The sequence below is a fragment of the Leucoraja erinacea genome, chromosome 30 (assembly GCF_028641065.1).
Source record: "Leucoraja erinacea ecotype New England chromosome 30, Leri_hhj_1, whole genome shotgun sequence".
Lineage (NCBI taxonomy): Eukaryota > Metazoa > Chordata > Chondrichthyes > Rajiformes > Rajidae > Leucoraja > Leucoraja erinaceus.
Genome location: NC_073406.1, coordinates 797,589 through 814,259, shown reverse-complemented (window position 1 = coordinate 814,259; position 16,671 = coordinate 797,589). Strand labels below are relative to the sequence as shown.

Sequence of the window (16,671 nt, the reverse complement as noted above, 5' to 3'; positions counted from 1 at the left end):
GTTCTCCCTACAATCTCAGGTGTTCCAGTCTGTCTAACGTCTCCCTGTAGCTAATGCTGCCTGATAACGGCATTATTCTGGTAATGCTGCTCTGCAACTTTTCTAAAGCCACCACATCCTTCCAGTCATGGGGCAAACAGAACTGCATGCAATACTCCAAATGTGGTCTAACCAAAGTCCCCCTGATGCTGCATCTTCATTTCCTGACTCTTCTATTCAAAGCCCTGACCCATCAAGCCAAGCATACAATACGCATTTGTTACCACTCTATCTATCTATCTTTAACACCACTTTCACAGAGTTCTGGGCGAGGACTCAAGATCCCTCTGTACATCAATGCTGTAAAGGGCCATGCAATTCATTATATATTGACCCCCTCAAAGTGTAACACTTGCTGGGATTAAAGTCTATCTGCCATTTCTCCGCACATTTCTGGAGCTGATCTCTCTCCCGCTGTAAGCTTTCACAACCTTCCTCACAGTCCGTGACCCGAGTTATCTTAGTGGCATCTGCAAACTTACTAACCAATCAGTCTACGTCTATGTCCAGGCCATTTCTCTACATCACGAGCAGCAGTGGTCCCAGCACCTGCGAACTCCACCGGTAACAAACCTCCAGCCTGAATATTGTCCCTCCACCACAACCCTCTGTCTTCCATCAGGAAGCCAGTTCTGAATCTATACGGCCAAGTTACTGGTCATCCTGTGCATCTTAATCTTCTGGGTCAGCGTACCATGGGGGGACAAATGCCTTACTAACATCCATGTAGATAACATCCACCACCCTACCCTCATCAATCCTTGCCACCTCGTCAAAAAAACTGGACCAAGTTAGCAAGACAGGACCTGCCATGTACAAAGCCATGCTCACTATCCAGAATTATCCCATTCCCTTCCAAATGGAAATCCAATCCTAGTGAATGAATCCAATCCCATTTATCCAACCTGTTCTGCTAACCCTCCTCTGCCAATCATGTGGTCCTCACTGACATCTTGTGCCCTGATGAACCGATCCAGGGCTAATCTGAGCTCAGGTGGATGGATATTGGTGAACCTGTACAACCTGGTAGCCTGGTTGTGTAGGAAGGAACTGCAGATGCTGCTTCACACTCAATATGAACACAAAGTGCTGGAGTAACTCAGCGGGTGGAGAGAAGGAACAGGTGACACTTTGGGTCAGAACCCCTGGCAGCCTTGTAGCTTATTCATTGCCAGCATGATATTCACACAAGCTGGATGTGTTCTTCTTCTTCTATCGTGTGTCTAGACCTGCAGCTCCGTTGAGGCGAGCCAGCCGGGCCAATGTGTCATCGGCCAGGTCAATCAGACCTCGTTCACCATTGGGTGGCCGGTGTTTGGGGCAACTGGTGACCATGTGCTCCACTGTCTGTGTTGGGTCCACGAGGCCCCACGTCTTCATCGCTACTCCTTAGCGTCCGATGCCTCTCCTCAAACAGTTGCTGGATGTGTTCAGAAAGGTGGAGGTAGGTTCACAAACCACGAAGCAAGAAGTAGGATCAAGTATCAGATTATGAACTCAGTCCAAATATTGGACTGTTCGTATTATCTCAGGCATGGCTTGAATGAATGGTTAAACACCTGTGTTGACGAGGGCATTGGGATAACAGCAGCAACACTAACTCCAGATTGTTCCTGAGAAACGATGCAGGAATTATCGGTGTTGACAGGCCAAACTTTACAGTGGAAACCCAACATGACGAACATGTTCAGCAAAAGAGCCATTGGTTGTTGAATCAATGAAGCTTTATTCTCATATCCATGGCATCTGCTAAGTCATTCTCTTTTTCACACAAAGGGTGGTGGGTGTATGGAACGAGCTGCCAGACGAGGCAGTTGAGCCTGGGACTATTGCAACGTTTGGGACTGGTGCATAAATGCGACAGGTTTGAAGGGATATGCGCTAAATGCAGATAGGTGGGTCTAGTATAGATGGGATATGTTGGTCCGAAGAGCCTGTTTCCACACTGTAGAACTCTATTCGTCTGAAGTAATCAGAACCACATCCAGACAGCAGTGCTGAAATACCATCTACCTCATTGGTGACCCTCGGACTACCCTTGATCAAACTTTGCTGGCTTTACCTTGCACTGAACGTTATTCCCTTATCGTGTATCTGTACACTGTAAATGGCTCGATTGTAATCATGTATTGTCTTTCTGCTGACCGGATAGCACGCAACAAAAGTTTGGGCTGCACAGTGGCGCAGCGGTAGAGTTGCTGCCTCACAGCGCCAGAGACCCGGGTTCGATCCTGACTACGGGTGCTGTCTGTACGGAGTTTGTACGTTCTCCCCGCGACCTGCGTGGGTTTTCTCCGAGATCTTTGGTTTCCTCCCACACTACACAGACGTACAGTTAATTGGCTTGATATAATTGTAAATTGTCCCTAGTGTGTGTAGGATAGTGTTTGTGTGCTGGGTGGCACGGACTCGATGGGCCGATGGGCCTGTTACTGTATCACTGAACTGAAGTAAACCAAGTTGCTGAAACAATTGAGCTTTATTCTCATTCTGCGTGACATCTGCCAAGTAATTTATCTGCAGTATTTAATAAAAGTAGTAACTCACTCGACAACTCCCAGTGTTTAGTGTCACACAGGTCTCTTCACGTTCAGTTCTTGTATTTAAAGGTCAATTTTTAATGTGGAAAATACACAGTTAAATTGTGGGTGGGACATTGCCACAAAGACTGCATGAGTTGCATGAAGAGCTTCTGTAGTGAATAATGAAGGAACTGCAGGTGCTGGTTTACACCGAAGATTGAAGATAGACACAAAATGCTGGAGTAACTCAGCGGGACAGGCAGCATCTCTGGAGAGATGGAATGGGTGACGTTTCAGGTCATAATCTGAAGAATTAGTGTTTCGCCCATTCCTTCTCTCCACAGATACTGCCCGTCCCGCTGAGTTACTCCAGCGTTTTGTGTCTACCTTGAGATCAGTCTCCTCTCAGCCCCACTCATCACCTTCATTCAGGCTGTGACAAATCTTGCACAACAGGATTTTCTTCAGATTCAAATTCAAGATTCAGATTCAGATTAAATTTTAATTGTCATTGTCAGTGTACAGTCTAGACACGAAACGTCACCCATTCCTTCTCTCCAGCGATGCTGCCCGTCCCGCTGAGTTACTCCAGCATGTTGTGCTGCATTATGACAGTGGGGAACGGCCAGGTGGCTCGTTACCTTCACCTGTCCAGCTCTGCTGCCACTAATTGGTGTCAGGACCTTGACGGGGAGGGACCATGTGCATTCTCAGCACATCTTCCCACAATCCGCACAAACCCTGTACACAAACTGTGTGAATGCAAACAGGTTGGAATGCATGCTTTGAATTTCTAAACCATATCTATTACCTGTTGTGGCCGTGTGCGATTTGAAGGTCTCTAATTGGATTCTCATTGTGCAGTTTAAGAATCAGACGACATTATATTTTGTTATTAATGTGGAGATCTGGATGAACTTTTTATTCCTTGATTCCATTCCCCGCATTCTCTCTGGGTCATCGATGTGTTGATCAAAAGATCATTATTGAAGCAATGACCTCATTTAAAATGAGAGGGGAAAGGGGGGTCATTACTACAGTTGTTGCAGTGTTGTTCTCGTTTCATTTAATAAGCAGCAAACTGGTAATCTGACTGATTATAGCAGCGAGCGGCTCAAACTATAATCAGTAGGTGCCAACTACAGATAAATGGTTCAAAACAAACCAATCAAACTAATCACAAACCTTCGCTTTGCTCCATATCAGTTCTTGGGCATTGCAGACACACGGGGTTACGGGGAGAAGGCAGGCAGGAGAATGGGGTTGAGAGGGAGAGATACATCAGCCATGGATGGACGAGGGGATTGATGGCTTTGTGGCCAAGTTTGCGGGTGATATGACAATAGGTGGAGGGGCAGATAGTGTAGAGAAAGCAGGGACTCCACAGGAAGACTTGGACAGGTTGGGAGAGTGGGCAGAGAAGTGGCAGATGGAATATAGTGTAGCAAAGTGTGGGGTCATGGGAATAAAGGCCTAGACTATTCTCTAAATGGGGAGAAAATCCAGAAATCGGAGGTGCAAAGCATCTTGGGAGTGCTGGTGCAGGATTCCCAAAAGTTCATCTCCCCCCCCCCCCCCCCCCCCCCCCCCCCCCCCCCCCCCCCTCATTTTCCAATTCCCATTTGCTGATCTATACTTAGTTATTTTTCCCTGAGGTGAGAGGAGGGGGTCAGGACTTGTTTGTTTTCATGCTTGTTTAAGATACAGAAGACATTTTGACTGATCGATTGAGAGTTATTAATCTTCATGTTGTTATTAAACTACATGTTGTTTTTCCCACAATTAAGATCGTGTCACTTCTACCTGAAGGTCAATGATTATTCAGGTATAAATATCCATCACCAGGTGTGTGTGGAGGCCCAGCACCTTGCAAACATGATGCGTTTTGCCCTGGTTGCACTGCTCGTTACAACTGGTGAGTCCTCGTGGCAACTACAGTACATTTAGCTCCCACCTTAGTTGTGGTTCGAAGGGTCATCGGCAGTGTTCCTTAAAGTCATTATTATGGGTCAAAGATCACCCTTGCATCCCACACTGATCATTGGAGCCACTTAATAGCAGGGGGGACTTCCAGTTCCCCAGCTTCAAGCAGAAGTCCAAGAGATAAAAGCAAAGGAATGATGAACAGAGAGAGGAAACATCTTTGTAATCTATAAAATTGGGAAACGCTTTCAAGAATTGGTTGTAAATCTGAAACATCACTGAAAACGGAAGGAAAGGTGTAATTGGTGGAGAGTGTGCTGAGAAGATTTAGGAGGATGTTGTCGGGACTCGAGGGGCTAGAGAGAGGACTAGAGAGAGGGTGGGCAGTCTAGGGAGCACACAAGGCTAAGGGGTAGACAAAAATGCTGGAGAAACTCAGCGGGTGAGGCAGCATCTATGGAGCGAAGGAAATAGGCGACGTTTCGGGTCGGGACCCTTCTTCAGATTAAGGGGTGATCTATTCGAGGTGGATAAAACCATGAGGGGAATTGATCCAATAAACAATAGATAATAGACAATAGGTGCAGGAGTAGGCCATTCGGCCCTTCGAGCCAGCACCGCCATTCAATGTGATCATGGCTGATCATCCCCAATCAGTACCCCGTTCCTGCCTTCTCCCCACATCCCCTGACTTGGAGTAACTCAGCGGGTCAGGCAACATCTCTGGATATAAAGGATAGCTGGCGTTATGAATCAAACCCCTTCTTCAGACGTCTGAAGAAAGCTCCCAATCTGCAACGGCACCTATTTCTTTTCCTCCACAGATGCTGCCTGACCCACTGAGTTACTCCAGCACTCTGTGTCTATCTTCAGTGTAAACCAGATTCTGCAGTTCCTGCCCACACATTTTGTTAGTTTATTGGAGGTCTTGTTCTAATTCAGCCAGGTTACAGTAGGGGTTGGATGATTGGGCCTCTGTATGTGTCGGGCAGGGGTGGGTTTGGGTGGAGAGTCGAGGCTACATTGCAAAGACAAGGCCTTGAAGCTGACACAATGGCATCTGTTGCAGTGTACGGTTGTGGTACTCCTACGTACCAACCCATCCTCTCCAGGGTGGTCGGTGGTGTGGATGCAAGACCCCACAGTTGGCCATGGCAGGTACGTCAACACACAAACCAAACCGCATCGGTGTTGAAAGTCTCTGGTAGTTCAATGTGTTGGAACTGTTGAGTTTTATCATCTCATTTGCTGCAAGCACGAGGTCTGTGGACGCCCTGTTTCAGATTGATGGGCACGGTGGTTGTGGGCAGCGGGTGTAACTGCTGCCTCACAGCGTCAGAGACCAGGGTAGATCCCGACTACGGGTGCTGTCTGTACGGAGTTTGCACGTTCTCCCCATCACCCGCGTGGGGTTTTCTCTGGGATCTCCAGTTTCCTCCCACACTCCACAGACGTACGGGTTTGTAGGTTAATTGGCTTTGGTAAAATTGGAAATTGTCCCTAGTGTGGGTAGGATAGTGTAAGTGTGTGGGGATCGCTGGGCAGCACAGACTCGGTGGGCCGAAGGGCCTGTTTCTGCGCTGATCTCTAAACTATATCCACGTTAAGAGTCGCTGTTCCCGGCCAAGTCTCACCAAGACGCAATGCCAGCCGGCAACAATCGGCCGGAGATCCCGTTCCTGATCTGTGGTCGGTGGTCACTGATGGAGGATGTGTACCAATGATAACGTTCGCTCTGAGCTGCAGCCACTGGCAAAGTTCCCCATACAGACTGGGGAGGTTCTCTTTGGAAAACCATGTACATGAAGGTAGACACAAAATGCTGGAGTAACTCAGCGGGACAGGCAGCATCTCTGGAGAGAAGGAATGGGTGGCGTTTCTGGTCGAGACCCTTCTTCACACTGGTTAGGGATAAGGGAAGCAAGAGATATAGACGATGATGTGGAGAGATACAGAATATTGAATGAAAGTTATGCAAACAAGTCTTCTTCTTCTTGTGAATGAAACATAAACCAAAGGAATAGTTAGATGTCAAACCGGGTGTTGAGCAGCCAGGTTGTTGCCTCTGTTGATGTCAATGTCTGCCAGGCCCTGACACAGCTCCATGTGGTGGGTTGTAGAGCGGGCACACAGAGATGACATGGTTGGCTGCCTGTTGTTCTGCTCCACATTCACAGGCTGGGCTCTGGAGGGAGGGGAGCCCCCATCTCCACACGCTGGCATTGAAACGCCCAACTCCAGTACCAAGTCTGTTGAGCTTCACCCATCCACGCTCCTCTGGGGAGCTCAGACCCTGGCTAGCTTTTATCTGGTGAAGAGATGTAAAGGAGATGAGGTTGCCTTCCACTCCTGTGACCACACGGTGGCTATCCAGCAATGATAAAGGAAATAGGCCATTGTCAGCTGTTTGTTGGGTGAAAACGAGCAGCTGGTGTGACTTGGTGGAGGAGGGATAGAGAGAGAGGGAATGCCAGGGCTACCTGAAGTGACAGAAAGGCAGCGCCTTTACCACCTCAGGCAATTGAGGAAATTCAGAGTGTCTCCGAGGATCCTCCAGTGCTTCTACGCAGCGGCGGTGGAAAGCATCTTGTCCGGGAATATTACCATCTGGTTTGGGAATTGCTCTTCCAAGGACAAGAAGGCTCTGCAGAGAGTAGTGCGTTTGGCCGAACGCACTATGGGAACTTCACTCACCCCCCTGCAGGAACAATACAACAGGAGATGCAACTCCAGAGCAAATAAAATCATAGGAGACCCCTTCCACCCCTACAACGGACTGTTCCAGCTGCTACGGTCAGGCAAACGCCTCCGTTGCCATGCGGTGAGAACGGAGAGGTTGAGAAGGAGTTTCTTCCCAGAGGCAATTCGGACTGTAAACGCGTATCTCACCAGGGACTAACTCTACTGAACGTTTTTCCTTCCATTATTTATTATGTAAAAGAATATGTGTGTTGTGATTGTGTTTATAATTTGTTTGGTTGTTTTGTTGTTTGTTTTTTGCACAAAAGTCCGCGAGCATTGCCACTTTCATTTCACTGCACATCTCGTATGTGTATGTGACAAATACACTTGACTTGACTTGTACATGTACATGAGGATGTTTTTTTCTTATGAAACATTTTTTGAAGAAGGACATTGGAATTTCTTGCAGATCTCCCTCCAGATTTCTCGAGAAGGTCGTTGGGGCCACACGTGTGGGGGGTCACTCATTGACCCCAGATGGGTCATGACCGCTGCACATTGCATCAAGTACGTGTCTCACCGAATTTGCCCGTTAGCTTTCAAGATCAACGTTGGTGGGCTGCTCCTGGCCAGATCTGCCCTGCTCTACTGATCCTACAGTTAGTTGAAGATAGACACAGAGTGCTGGAGTAACTCAGCGGGTCAGGCAGCATCTGTGGAGAACATGGATAGGTGACGTTTCACAGAGTGCTGGAGTAACTCAGCGGGTCAGGCAGCATCTGTGGAGCTAAGGAAATAGGCAACGTTTTGGGCCGAAACCCATAAGGGTTTCGGCCCGAAACGTTGCCTATTTCCAGAAGGATTTTGGCCCGAAACTTTGCCTATTTCCAGAAGGATTTTGGCCCGAAACGTTGCCTATTTCCAGAAGGATTTCGGCCCGAAACGTTGCCTATTCCCTTAGCTCCATAGATGCTGCTGCACCATAAGTCAGCGGGTCAGGCAGCATCTGTGGAGAACATGGATAGGTGACGTTTCACAGAGTGCTGGAGTAACTCAGCGGGTCAGGCAGCATCTGTGGAGAACATGGATAGGTGACATTTTGGTCGAGACCCTTCTTCAATTGAACCAATGTGAAAAGATATAGGTGTCAGTCTGAAGAAGGGTTCTGACCCAAACCATCACCTATTCCTTCTCTCCAGATATGTTGCCTGCCCCACAGAGTTACTCCAGTAGATTGTGATTATCTAGTGTTTATTTTAAGCTGCTGAAGATCCATGGTAGTTAGTTCTATAAAAATGTGATATGTGAGAAATAAACTTGACTTGACTTGACTTGTACTTGTACATGAGGATGTGTTTCCTGCAAGTTTGTGTTATTAGCTGGTTAGTGCAGCGTTCACCCACACTGAGAACAAGGTGCACTATGCAGTTGGTCTGCAGTGACCCATCTAGCCGTCTGTGGCCACTTTGTGGCTGAGATGAGGACAGACTCAGTTTGCACTCGACACAAAATGCTGGAGTAACTCAGCGGGACAGGCAGCAACGCTGGAGAGAAGGAATGGGTGACGTTTCGGGTCGAGACCCTTCATCAGTCTGCCTGTCCCGCTGAGTTACTCCAGCATTTTGTGTCTATCTTCAATTTAAACCAGCATCTGCAATTCTTTCCGACACGTTCAGTTTTCAATTAGAACAGTTTGGAACAGCTGAGATCATAAATTGTTGTCATGCTTGATTCTTGATTCTTGTCTGAGGTTACGGGGAGAAAGCAGGAGAATGGGGTTAGGAGGGAGAGATAGATCAGCCATGATTGAATGGCGGAGTAGATTTGATGGGCCGAATGGCTTAATTCTGTTCCTAAAACTTATGAAAATGCCGTTCAAGTGCCAGATATGACCAGTGCCTCCAATATCAAGGCCAATGATAGAGCAGTCTTTCATTGTATGGATGCTCAAGGAATTCCTCATCATCAGTGCCTCCGATGAAAGAATGTTCTCCCCACCATCTCAGTCCCCACTCCGAGCCCCGGGAGGGGGTTCTAGTTGTGTACCACTGTGTAAATGTGTAATGCCGTGTGTAACATGTGTGTAACGTGTGTGTAACGTGTGTGTGACGTGTGTGTGTGTAACGTGTGTGTAACGTGTGTGTGACGTGTGTGTTACTCAGTGTAACGTGTGTGTAACGTGTGTGTGACGTGTGTGTTACTCAGTGTAACGTGTATGTAATGTGTGTGTGACGTGTGTGTGACATGTGTGTGATGTGTGTAACGTGTGTGTAACGTGTGTGTGACGTGTGTGTTACTCTGTGTAACATGTGTGTAACGGTGTAACGTGTGTGTGACATGCGTGTTACGTTTGTGTAACGTGTGTGTAACGTGTGTGTGACGTGTGTGTTACTCTGTGTAACATGTGTGTAACGTGTGTGTAATGTGTGTAACGTGTGTGTAACGCGTGTGTGACGTGTGTGTTACTCTGTGTAACGTGTGTGTAACGTGTGTGCAACGTGTGTGTGACGTGTGTGTGACGTGTGTGTGACGTGTGTGTTACTCTATGTAACGTGTGTGTGACGTGTGTGTGACATGTGTGTGACATGTGTGTGACGTGTGTGTAACGTGTGTGTGACGTGTGTGTAACATTCTTGTCTACCTGCAGCAACAAGTACACGTACCGGGTGGGCCTGGGCAAGCAGGTCCTGTCGGAGGATGAAGCCGGGACGGTCTACGCTCCAGTTGAGAAGCTCATCCCTCATGAGAAGTTCAGCATGATCTTTGCCGCCAATGGGTGAGTGACCAATGGGGAGCGGTCAGCTGTCCGCGGAGCCAGCGATGGAGGTGGAGGGGCGGCATGTTGAAGGGGAACCAGCGAGGAGGGGGGTAACATGGTGGGGGCAAGAAGAGGAGGTGGGAGAAGGTTCCTGCTGGGATAAACACTGGTGTGGACACCTTGGGCCAATTGGCCTGTCTCACTGCTTTAAATATTCTATTGCATCGAGTTATAAAATAATCACTGCAAATAGATGCCTGTAGATGTGTGCTCCACAGTACAGTTGGAGCAGACACGTCACACACACGTTACACACACGTCACACACACGTTACACACTGTGTAACACGCACGTCACACACACGTTACACACTGTGTAACACGCACGTCACACACACGTTACACACACGTTACACACACGTTACACACACGTTACACACACGTTACACACACGTTACACGTTACACTGAGTAACACGCACGTCACACGCACGTCACACACACGTTACACACACGTTACACACACGTTACAAATTCGACAGCCACATCAGTGTGCAGATATGTAGTGCAGAAGTCTAGACCTGAAGGGGTGGCCTGGTGTTGAACGGTGAGATTTAGGGTGGCATGGTGGTGCAGCGGTAGAGTTGCTGCCTCGCTGCGCCAGAGATCCAGTTTCGATACTGACTACAGGTGCTGTCTGTACGGAGTTTGCACGTTCTCCCTGTCACTGCGTGGGTTTTCCCCGGGTGCTCCGGTTTCCTCTCACACTCCAAAGACGTGCAGGTTTGTGGGTTAATTGGCTTGGGTAAAAATTGTAAATATTGTCCCCGGGGTGTGGGCTGGTGCTAGTGTGCGTATGATCGCTGGTAGGACCGGCGTGGACTCGTTGAACCGGACGGCCTGTTTCCGCGTTGTAGCCGTCGAAAATAAAACGCGTTCAGGGAGGTAAATGTCAGCGCTGAAATATTTGTCATTCTTTTGCCAGTTATGATATCGCCCTGGTCAAATTGGCTGAACCGGTGGTCCTGAACGACAAAGTGAATGTGGGATGTATACCTGCTCCTGGTACTCTGCTACCCAATAATTACAGTTGTTATATCACTGGCTGGGGACTGCTGAAGGGTGAGTCCATCAGATGCATGAAAAGTGGATCATATCTACACAATGAATAACAATGTTTCTCAACACAAGTATCCAAACTAAACTCCTTGATCCAAATGTATCGGCATGTCTAGGCAATGCAGGTTTGTTAGAGCCATTAGTTCATAAGTAATTGGAGAAGAATTAGGCCATTCGGCCCATCAAATCTACTCACCATTCAATTATGTCTGACCCATCTCTCCCTCTCATGCCCATTCTCCTGCCTTCACCCCGTAGCAGTGTTTGCCCGGGATTATAAAACGGTTATAACTATTGCACGATTTGGAGTTTAACCCGAGCAAGTGTGACAATTTACATTTATACTGAGCCAATGAACCTACAAATCTGTATGGCCTTGGAGTGTGGGAGGAAACCAGAGCTCCTGAAGGAAACCCACACTGGTCACGGGGTGAATGTATAAACTCCATACAGACAGCACCCGTGGTCAGAATGGAACCCGGGTCTCTGGCGCTGTGAGGCAGCAACTCTACCGCTGAGCCACCGTGCCCAATGCAATGGGCAGAGCAAGGGGGAAGGGTGGATGTGACTGACTGGTTTTGTTGCCTTGCAGCGGGAGGTACGGTGTCCAACATCCTACAGCAGGCGCTGTTGCCCGCGGTGGACCACGCCACGTGCTCCCAGCCCAGCTGGTGGTGGATGATGGTGAAGGAATCCATGGTTTGTGCCGGTGGCGACGGTCTTGTCTCCGGATGTAACGTGAGTTCACCAGCGGATTCCCCCGGTCTACAGTGGTCTCCCCGCCCGATCCACCGCAGTGGCTGGTCTGTGTTTGTGGTCCCCACCCACCCCAGGCTGGGGGTCTCTGGGGATGGGGGTCCCTGGGGCTGGGGGTCTCTGGGGGGGGGTCTCTGGGGGTCCCTGGGGTCTCTGGGGGTCTCTGGGGATGGGGGTCTCTGGGGTCTCTGGGGATGGGGTCTCTGGGGGTCTCTGGGGGATGGGGGTCTCTGGGGATGGGGGTCTCTGGGGGGTCCCTGGGGGTCTCTGGGGCTGGGGGTGTCTGGGGGTCTCTGGGACTGGGGGTCTCTGGGGATGGGGGTCTCTGGGGGTCTCTGGGGCTGGGGGTCTCTGGGACTGGGGGTCTCTGGGGCTGCAGTACCCTCCCCCCTCTACATAGTGGACCAGGGGGGAGGGTACTGCATTGACGAGTCCCGTGCAACCCGTTACTATCCCGGTTCACAGATCGCCAGCCGTCTGTCAATATTGTGGGCTGGATGAAACATAGAAACATATACAACAGGTGCAGGAGTAGAGGCCATTCGGCCCTTCGAGCCAGCACCTCCATTCAATATGATCATGGCTGATCATCCACAATCAGTTCCCCGTTCCTGCTTTCTCCTCATATCCCTTGATTCCATTGAAGAGTCTGTGTACCACGTGTATATGGAGTGTGTGAGTCTGCAGCCACTGTTCCAATATCTAAAGGGGTTGCTCCTTGATCTTCACACCCACCATCCTCATCTTTGGCCACCCTGTGCGTAGGGGAGAGGGTGGGGCCGAGGATGTCCTGGTTGGGGTTGCTCCTGGGCCTGGCCAAGCTGGCCATCCGCTAGTCACGGCTCCAGGCGGTGGAGGATTCTGCCCGAGCCGGCTGCCCGCCCCTTGTCCGGAGTTACGTCCGCGCCCAGAGGGACTACGCCCTGTCCACGGGGGAGTTCCGGCACCGCTGGCACCGCGGGGAGTTCCGGGACCGCTGGTCACCGCGGGGGAGTTCCGGGACCGCTGGTCACCCTGGGGGAGTTCCGGGACCGCTGGGCACCGCGGGGGGGGAGGGGGGAAGGTGGTGGATTTTGTTCATGAATTATTTCGTATCATTGTAATTAATTAACTGAATAATTTTTGGTTAAAACCAGGGGGATTCTGGTGGGCCTCTGAACTGCCGCAATGCTGATGGGATGTGGGAGGTGCATGGTGTGGTCAGCTTCGGGTCATCTCGTTGCAGCCACAAGAACAAACCGACCGTCTTCACACGTGTGTCTGCCTACAACGACTGGATCACTGAGGTACCCGAGCGCAGAGACGCCCCTCTCTAGAGTGGTGGCTGGAGTTGCAGTGTAGACTATTGTCACCTGTACAGTGAACAGCTGTAGATGGGCACAAGGTGCTGGAGTCACTCAGCGGGACAGGCAGCATCTCTGGAGAGAAGGAACGGGTTAAGTTTCAGGCCCAGACCCTTCTTCAGACCCGTTGGGTCATCCTTTCCTTCTCTCCACAGAAGCTACCTGACCCGCTGAGTTACTCCAGCATTTTGTGTCAGGCTGGGGTTCCTCCAGTACTTTGTGTTTTGCTCCAGATTCCAGCTCCTGCAGTTCCTTTGTGGCTCTGCTTTCTCCAACTCTCCTGTCATCCCTACTTTCCTTTATTTCACTCCTGATGGCTGAATCTCCAGCTCCCATAGGCTCAGGTTTTGGGGATCTATCATTTAAACCCCTGCATAAAGCCTGCTTCCTTCGGTGGTTCAGTATCAACACTGGGTCTGGTAATGCTCCTGTAGTTGGACTTAGTTTCATTTGGTTTGTCACGTGTACCGAGGTACAGTGAAAAGCTGTTGTTGCGTGCTAACCAGTCAGCAGAAAGACAATACATGATTACAATCGAGCCATTCACAGTGTACAGATACATGATAAGGGATAACAGTCAGCTCAAGATAAGTAAAGTCTGCTTAAGGAAACTCCAAGGGTCTCCCGTGAGGAAGATTGGAGCTCAGGACCACTCTCTAGTTCCTGCTGCTAGTGTGTTATGGACCACTGTACTACATTGGAGATGTTCGATCCAGCATCCAGCACCCCAAGTCAGAATCAAACCCCTATTTAGTTTACGGTAGGCACAAATAGCTGGAGTAACTCAGCGGGTCAGGCAGCATCTCTGGAAAGAAGTAACGTTTCGGGTCGAGACCCTTCTTCAGACTGAAACAGATCAGTCTGTAGAAGGGTCTTGACCCGAAACGTCACCCATTCCTTCTCTACAGAGATGCTGCCTGTCCCACTGAGTTACTCCAGCTTTTTGTGTCTATCTTCGATTTAAACCAGCATCTGCCGTTCTTTCCTACACACCCAGTTTAGTTTAGTTTAGAGATACAGCATAGAAAGAGGCCCTTCGGCCCACAGAGTCTGCACTAGCCAGTGCTCCCCGCACACTAACATTATCCCACACACACTAGGGACAATTTACATGAATAAATCTATTCTATAAATATATAAATCTATTGACGCAAGATGTAACCATAGTGAAGTGGTCGTGGTCTAGATTCAGATTCAGATTCAGATTCAATTTTAATTGTCATTGTCAGTGTACAGTACAGAGACAACGAAATGCATTTAGCATCTCCCTTGAAGAGCGGATATAGCAGTCGCTCAAGATAATAAAGTCTGCTTAAGGAAATAAGTGTGGGGGGGGGGGGGGGGGGGGGGGGGGGGGGGGGGGGGGGGGCTGGTAGTGGTTATGGACCACCGAGGTACATTGGAGATGTTCGATCCAGCATCCAGCCCCCAAGTCAGAATCAAACCCTCTATTTGCTGGTAGGCACAAAAAGCGGAGAACTCACCGGGTAGCAGCCTCCCGGAGAGAAGTACGGAGGGTCGAAACCTTCTTCATGGTTGAAACGGAGCAGTGAGAAGTCCTTGGCGAAACTGAGCCATTCCTTCTCTACCAGAGATGCGCCTGTCCCGCTGACAGACTTTTTGGGAGGTCTATCTTCGATTTGTGATGCATCTGGGCAATCTTTCCACACACCCTCTGCAGTGCCTTTAGAGTACGAGCATAGAAAGAGGCCCTTGCCATACCATAGTCTGTGAGCCAGTGCTCCCCGCACACTAACATTATCCCACACACACTAGGGACAATTTACATGAATAAATCTATTCTATAAATATATAAATCTATTGACGCAAGATGTAACCATAGTGAAGTGGTTGTGGTCTAGCACGATATCACACGATATAACAGGAGGGTAGACAAAGAGTTCCCACGGTACTCGGCATTTCTGTTATTTGTGCGAGTGACTTGTCCGTCTCCCGAGCTTTCCCGTTAAATCTTGAATGAACATTGTAAACTGTCAAGTGTAATTAAATCATCACGTGGCACAAATGATGGGGGGGAGAGAGAAATGAGGGGAGACGTATATACACACACAAAGCAAAGTTTTACTGTGTATGTGGGAGACACAGATGGACTGAGCACAGTTACTCGGTCTTACTGTGTGTGGGAGAGGGGGAGAAAGAGACGTACACTCACAGAGGCAGAGTCTCTCAGCCTGTGTGAGAGGGAGGGACGGAGAGAGAGAGAGAGGCACATACAAGGTGGATGTGAAATCTTACCTGCCTGTTTCAGTGACACCCACCGCCAGTAAATGAAGACACCCCCATCTGTCTCCCCCTCCTCTCCCTCGACTCCCCCACCTTTCCCTCCCAACTCCAGTCCCGTCCCGACCCCCTGGGAAACTGAAGGGAGCAACAATTAACTGCTGCCTTCCCGCTGAGTTAAAGAGTTCCCACGGTAGTAAGACGATGTTAGTTGCGCCCAAGTTTAAATTTCCAACGTGTGTTTCAGAGTAAATCAAAAACTGTCTGAATCAGCAAGTTAGACACAAAATGCTGGAGTAACTCAGCGGGCCAAGCAGCATCTATCTCTCAAAGAAGTACATGTGAAAAATTTCTCACGGACCATAAAAATGCGGGACCTTTCAGTAAAGTCTCTTTTAAAGATTATAGTTATTTTCTTGAATGTTATTAACATAACTCACGAATAAGTTGATGTCCATATGCGGATGCAAATCTTTATTTTTTAAATTCAATCCCACAGAAGACAATTTTTACTCACCTTCTGTCCCCTCTGTCCAGCTTCTGGGCTCACCGTTCGCAGGAGTTCCCACGGTAAACGCAAGGGTCAGTACGGATATCGCACTGGCCACTACGTGCATATAATGTTGCAATGTTCAACCACAAGTGTACAAGTCACTCTTGGAGAAATTCAAGCTTGTTTGAATTTTCTCTCGAGTCACCAAGTTACACGAGTACCTGCCGTTAGCGCCACGGTGGTCCACGGTGGTCCACGAATGCCGTACGGTTATCGCAAGAGGTTCCCACGATGTTCAACTCTGGTTAACTCTTGCGACAAGTCAGCTCCGTGAGAAAGGGGTTTAACAGTAATTCTTTTACTTTGCAGAAAATGATGAACAATTAAGGAGATCCGACGCAGAGTTTCTAAAGATTCCAAACACCTGCAAATCAGGATTAAAAAAATAAATGTGTTTTTAAAAATGTGTCCAGCTGTGTGTTCTAGTTATTTGCCAGTGGTCTCCCTGTATAGCCCATTGTACTGATCTACATGAGCTCCACAGGGTGGCTGTGAATGGGAGCAATCGATATTCCAGGAACATTGTACTGTGTTTGTATCACCAACGGCCAAGTCAATGGCTATTTTTATGGTGTAGAAAGGAACTGCAGATGCTGGTTTACACCAAAGATGGACACAATTGCTGGAGTAACTCAGCGAGACGGGCAGCATCTCTGGAGAATATGGATAGCTGATGTTTTAGGTTGGAGTCTGAGGAAGGGTCCTGACCTGAAACGTCACCTATCCATTAGGGGTGA

The 16,671-nt window shown here is 49.0% G+C and overlaps 1 protein-coding gene across 1 annotated transcript; it reads left to right on the top strand.

Moving 5' to 3' along the window:
• The first annotated feature begins 4,292 nt into the window (after nucleotides 1-4,292).
• Nucleotides 4,293-16,354, top strand: LOC129711446 (chymotrypsin-like elastase family member 2A). The gene is made up of 8 exons (XM_055659062.1): nucleotides 4,293-4,476; nucleotides 5,554-5,642; nucleotides 7,636-7,733; nucleotides 9,814-9,942; nucleotides 10,908-11,044; nucleotides 11,634-11,779; nucleotides 12,934-13,083; nucleotides 16,244-16,354. Exons 1-8 carry the CDS (start codon nucleotides 4,308-4,310, stop codon nucleotides 16,259-16,261), a joined length of 936 nt encoding a protein of 311 aa, XP_055515037.1. The 5' UTR covers nucleotides 4,293-4,307; the 3' UTR covers nucleotides 16,262-16,354.
• Nucleotides 16,355-16,671: the final 317 nt, after the last annotated feature.

Bases quoted from the DNA above. Each gene is read 5' to 3' on its own strand.
- LOC129711446 (XM_055659062.1), top strand. From the start codon at position 4,308: ATGTTGTTATTAAACTACATGTTGTTTTTCCCACAATTAAGATCGTGT. The intron at 5,643-7,635 runs GTACGTCAACAC...AATTTCTTGCAG, and splicing joins CCCACAGTTGGCCATGGCAG to ATCTCCCTCCAGATTTCTCG. The intron at 7,734-9,813 runs GTACGTGTCTCA...GTCTACCTGCAG, and splicing joins ACCGCTGCACATTGCATCAA to CAACAAGTACACGTACCGGG.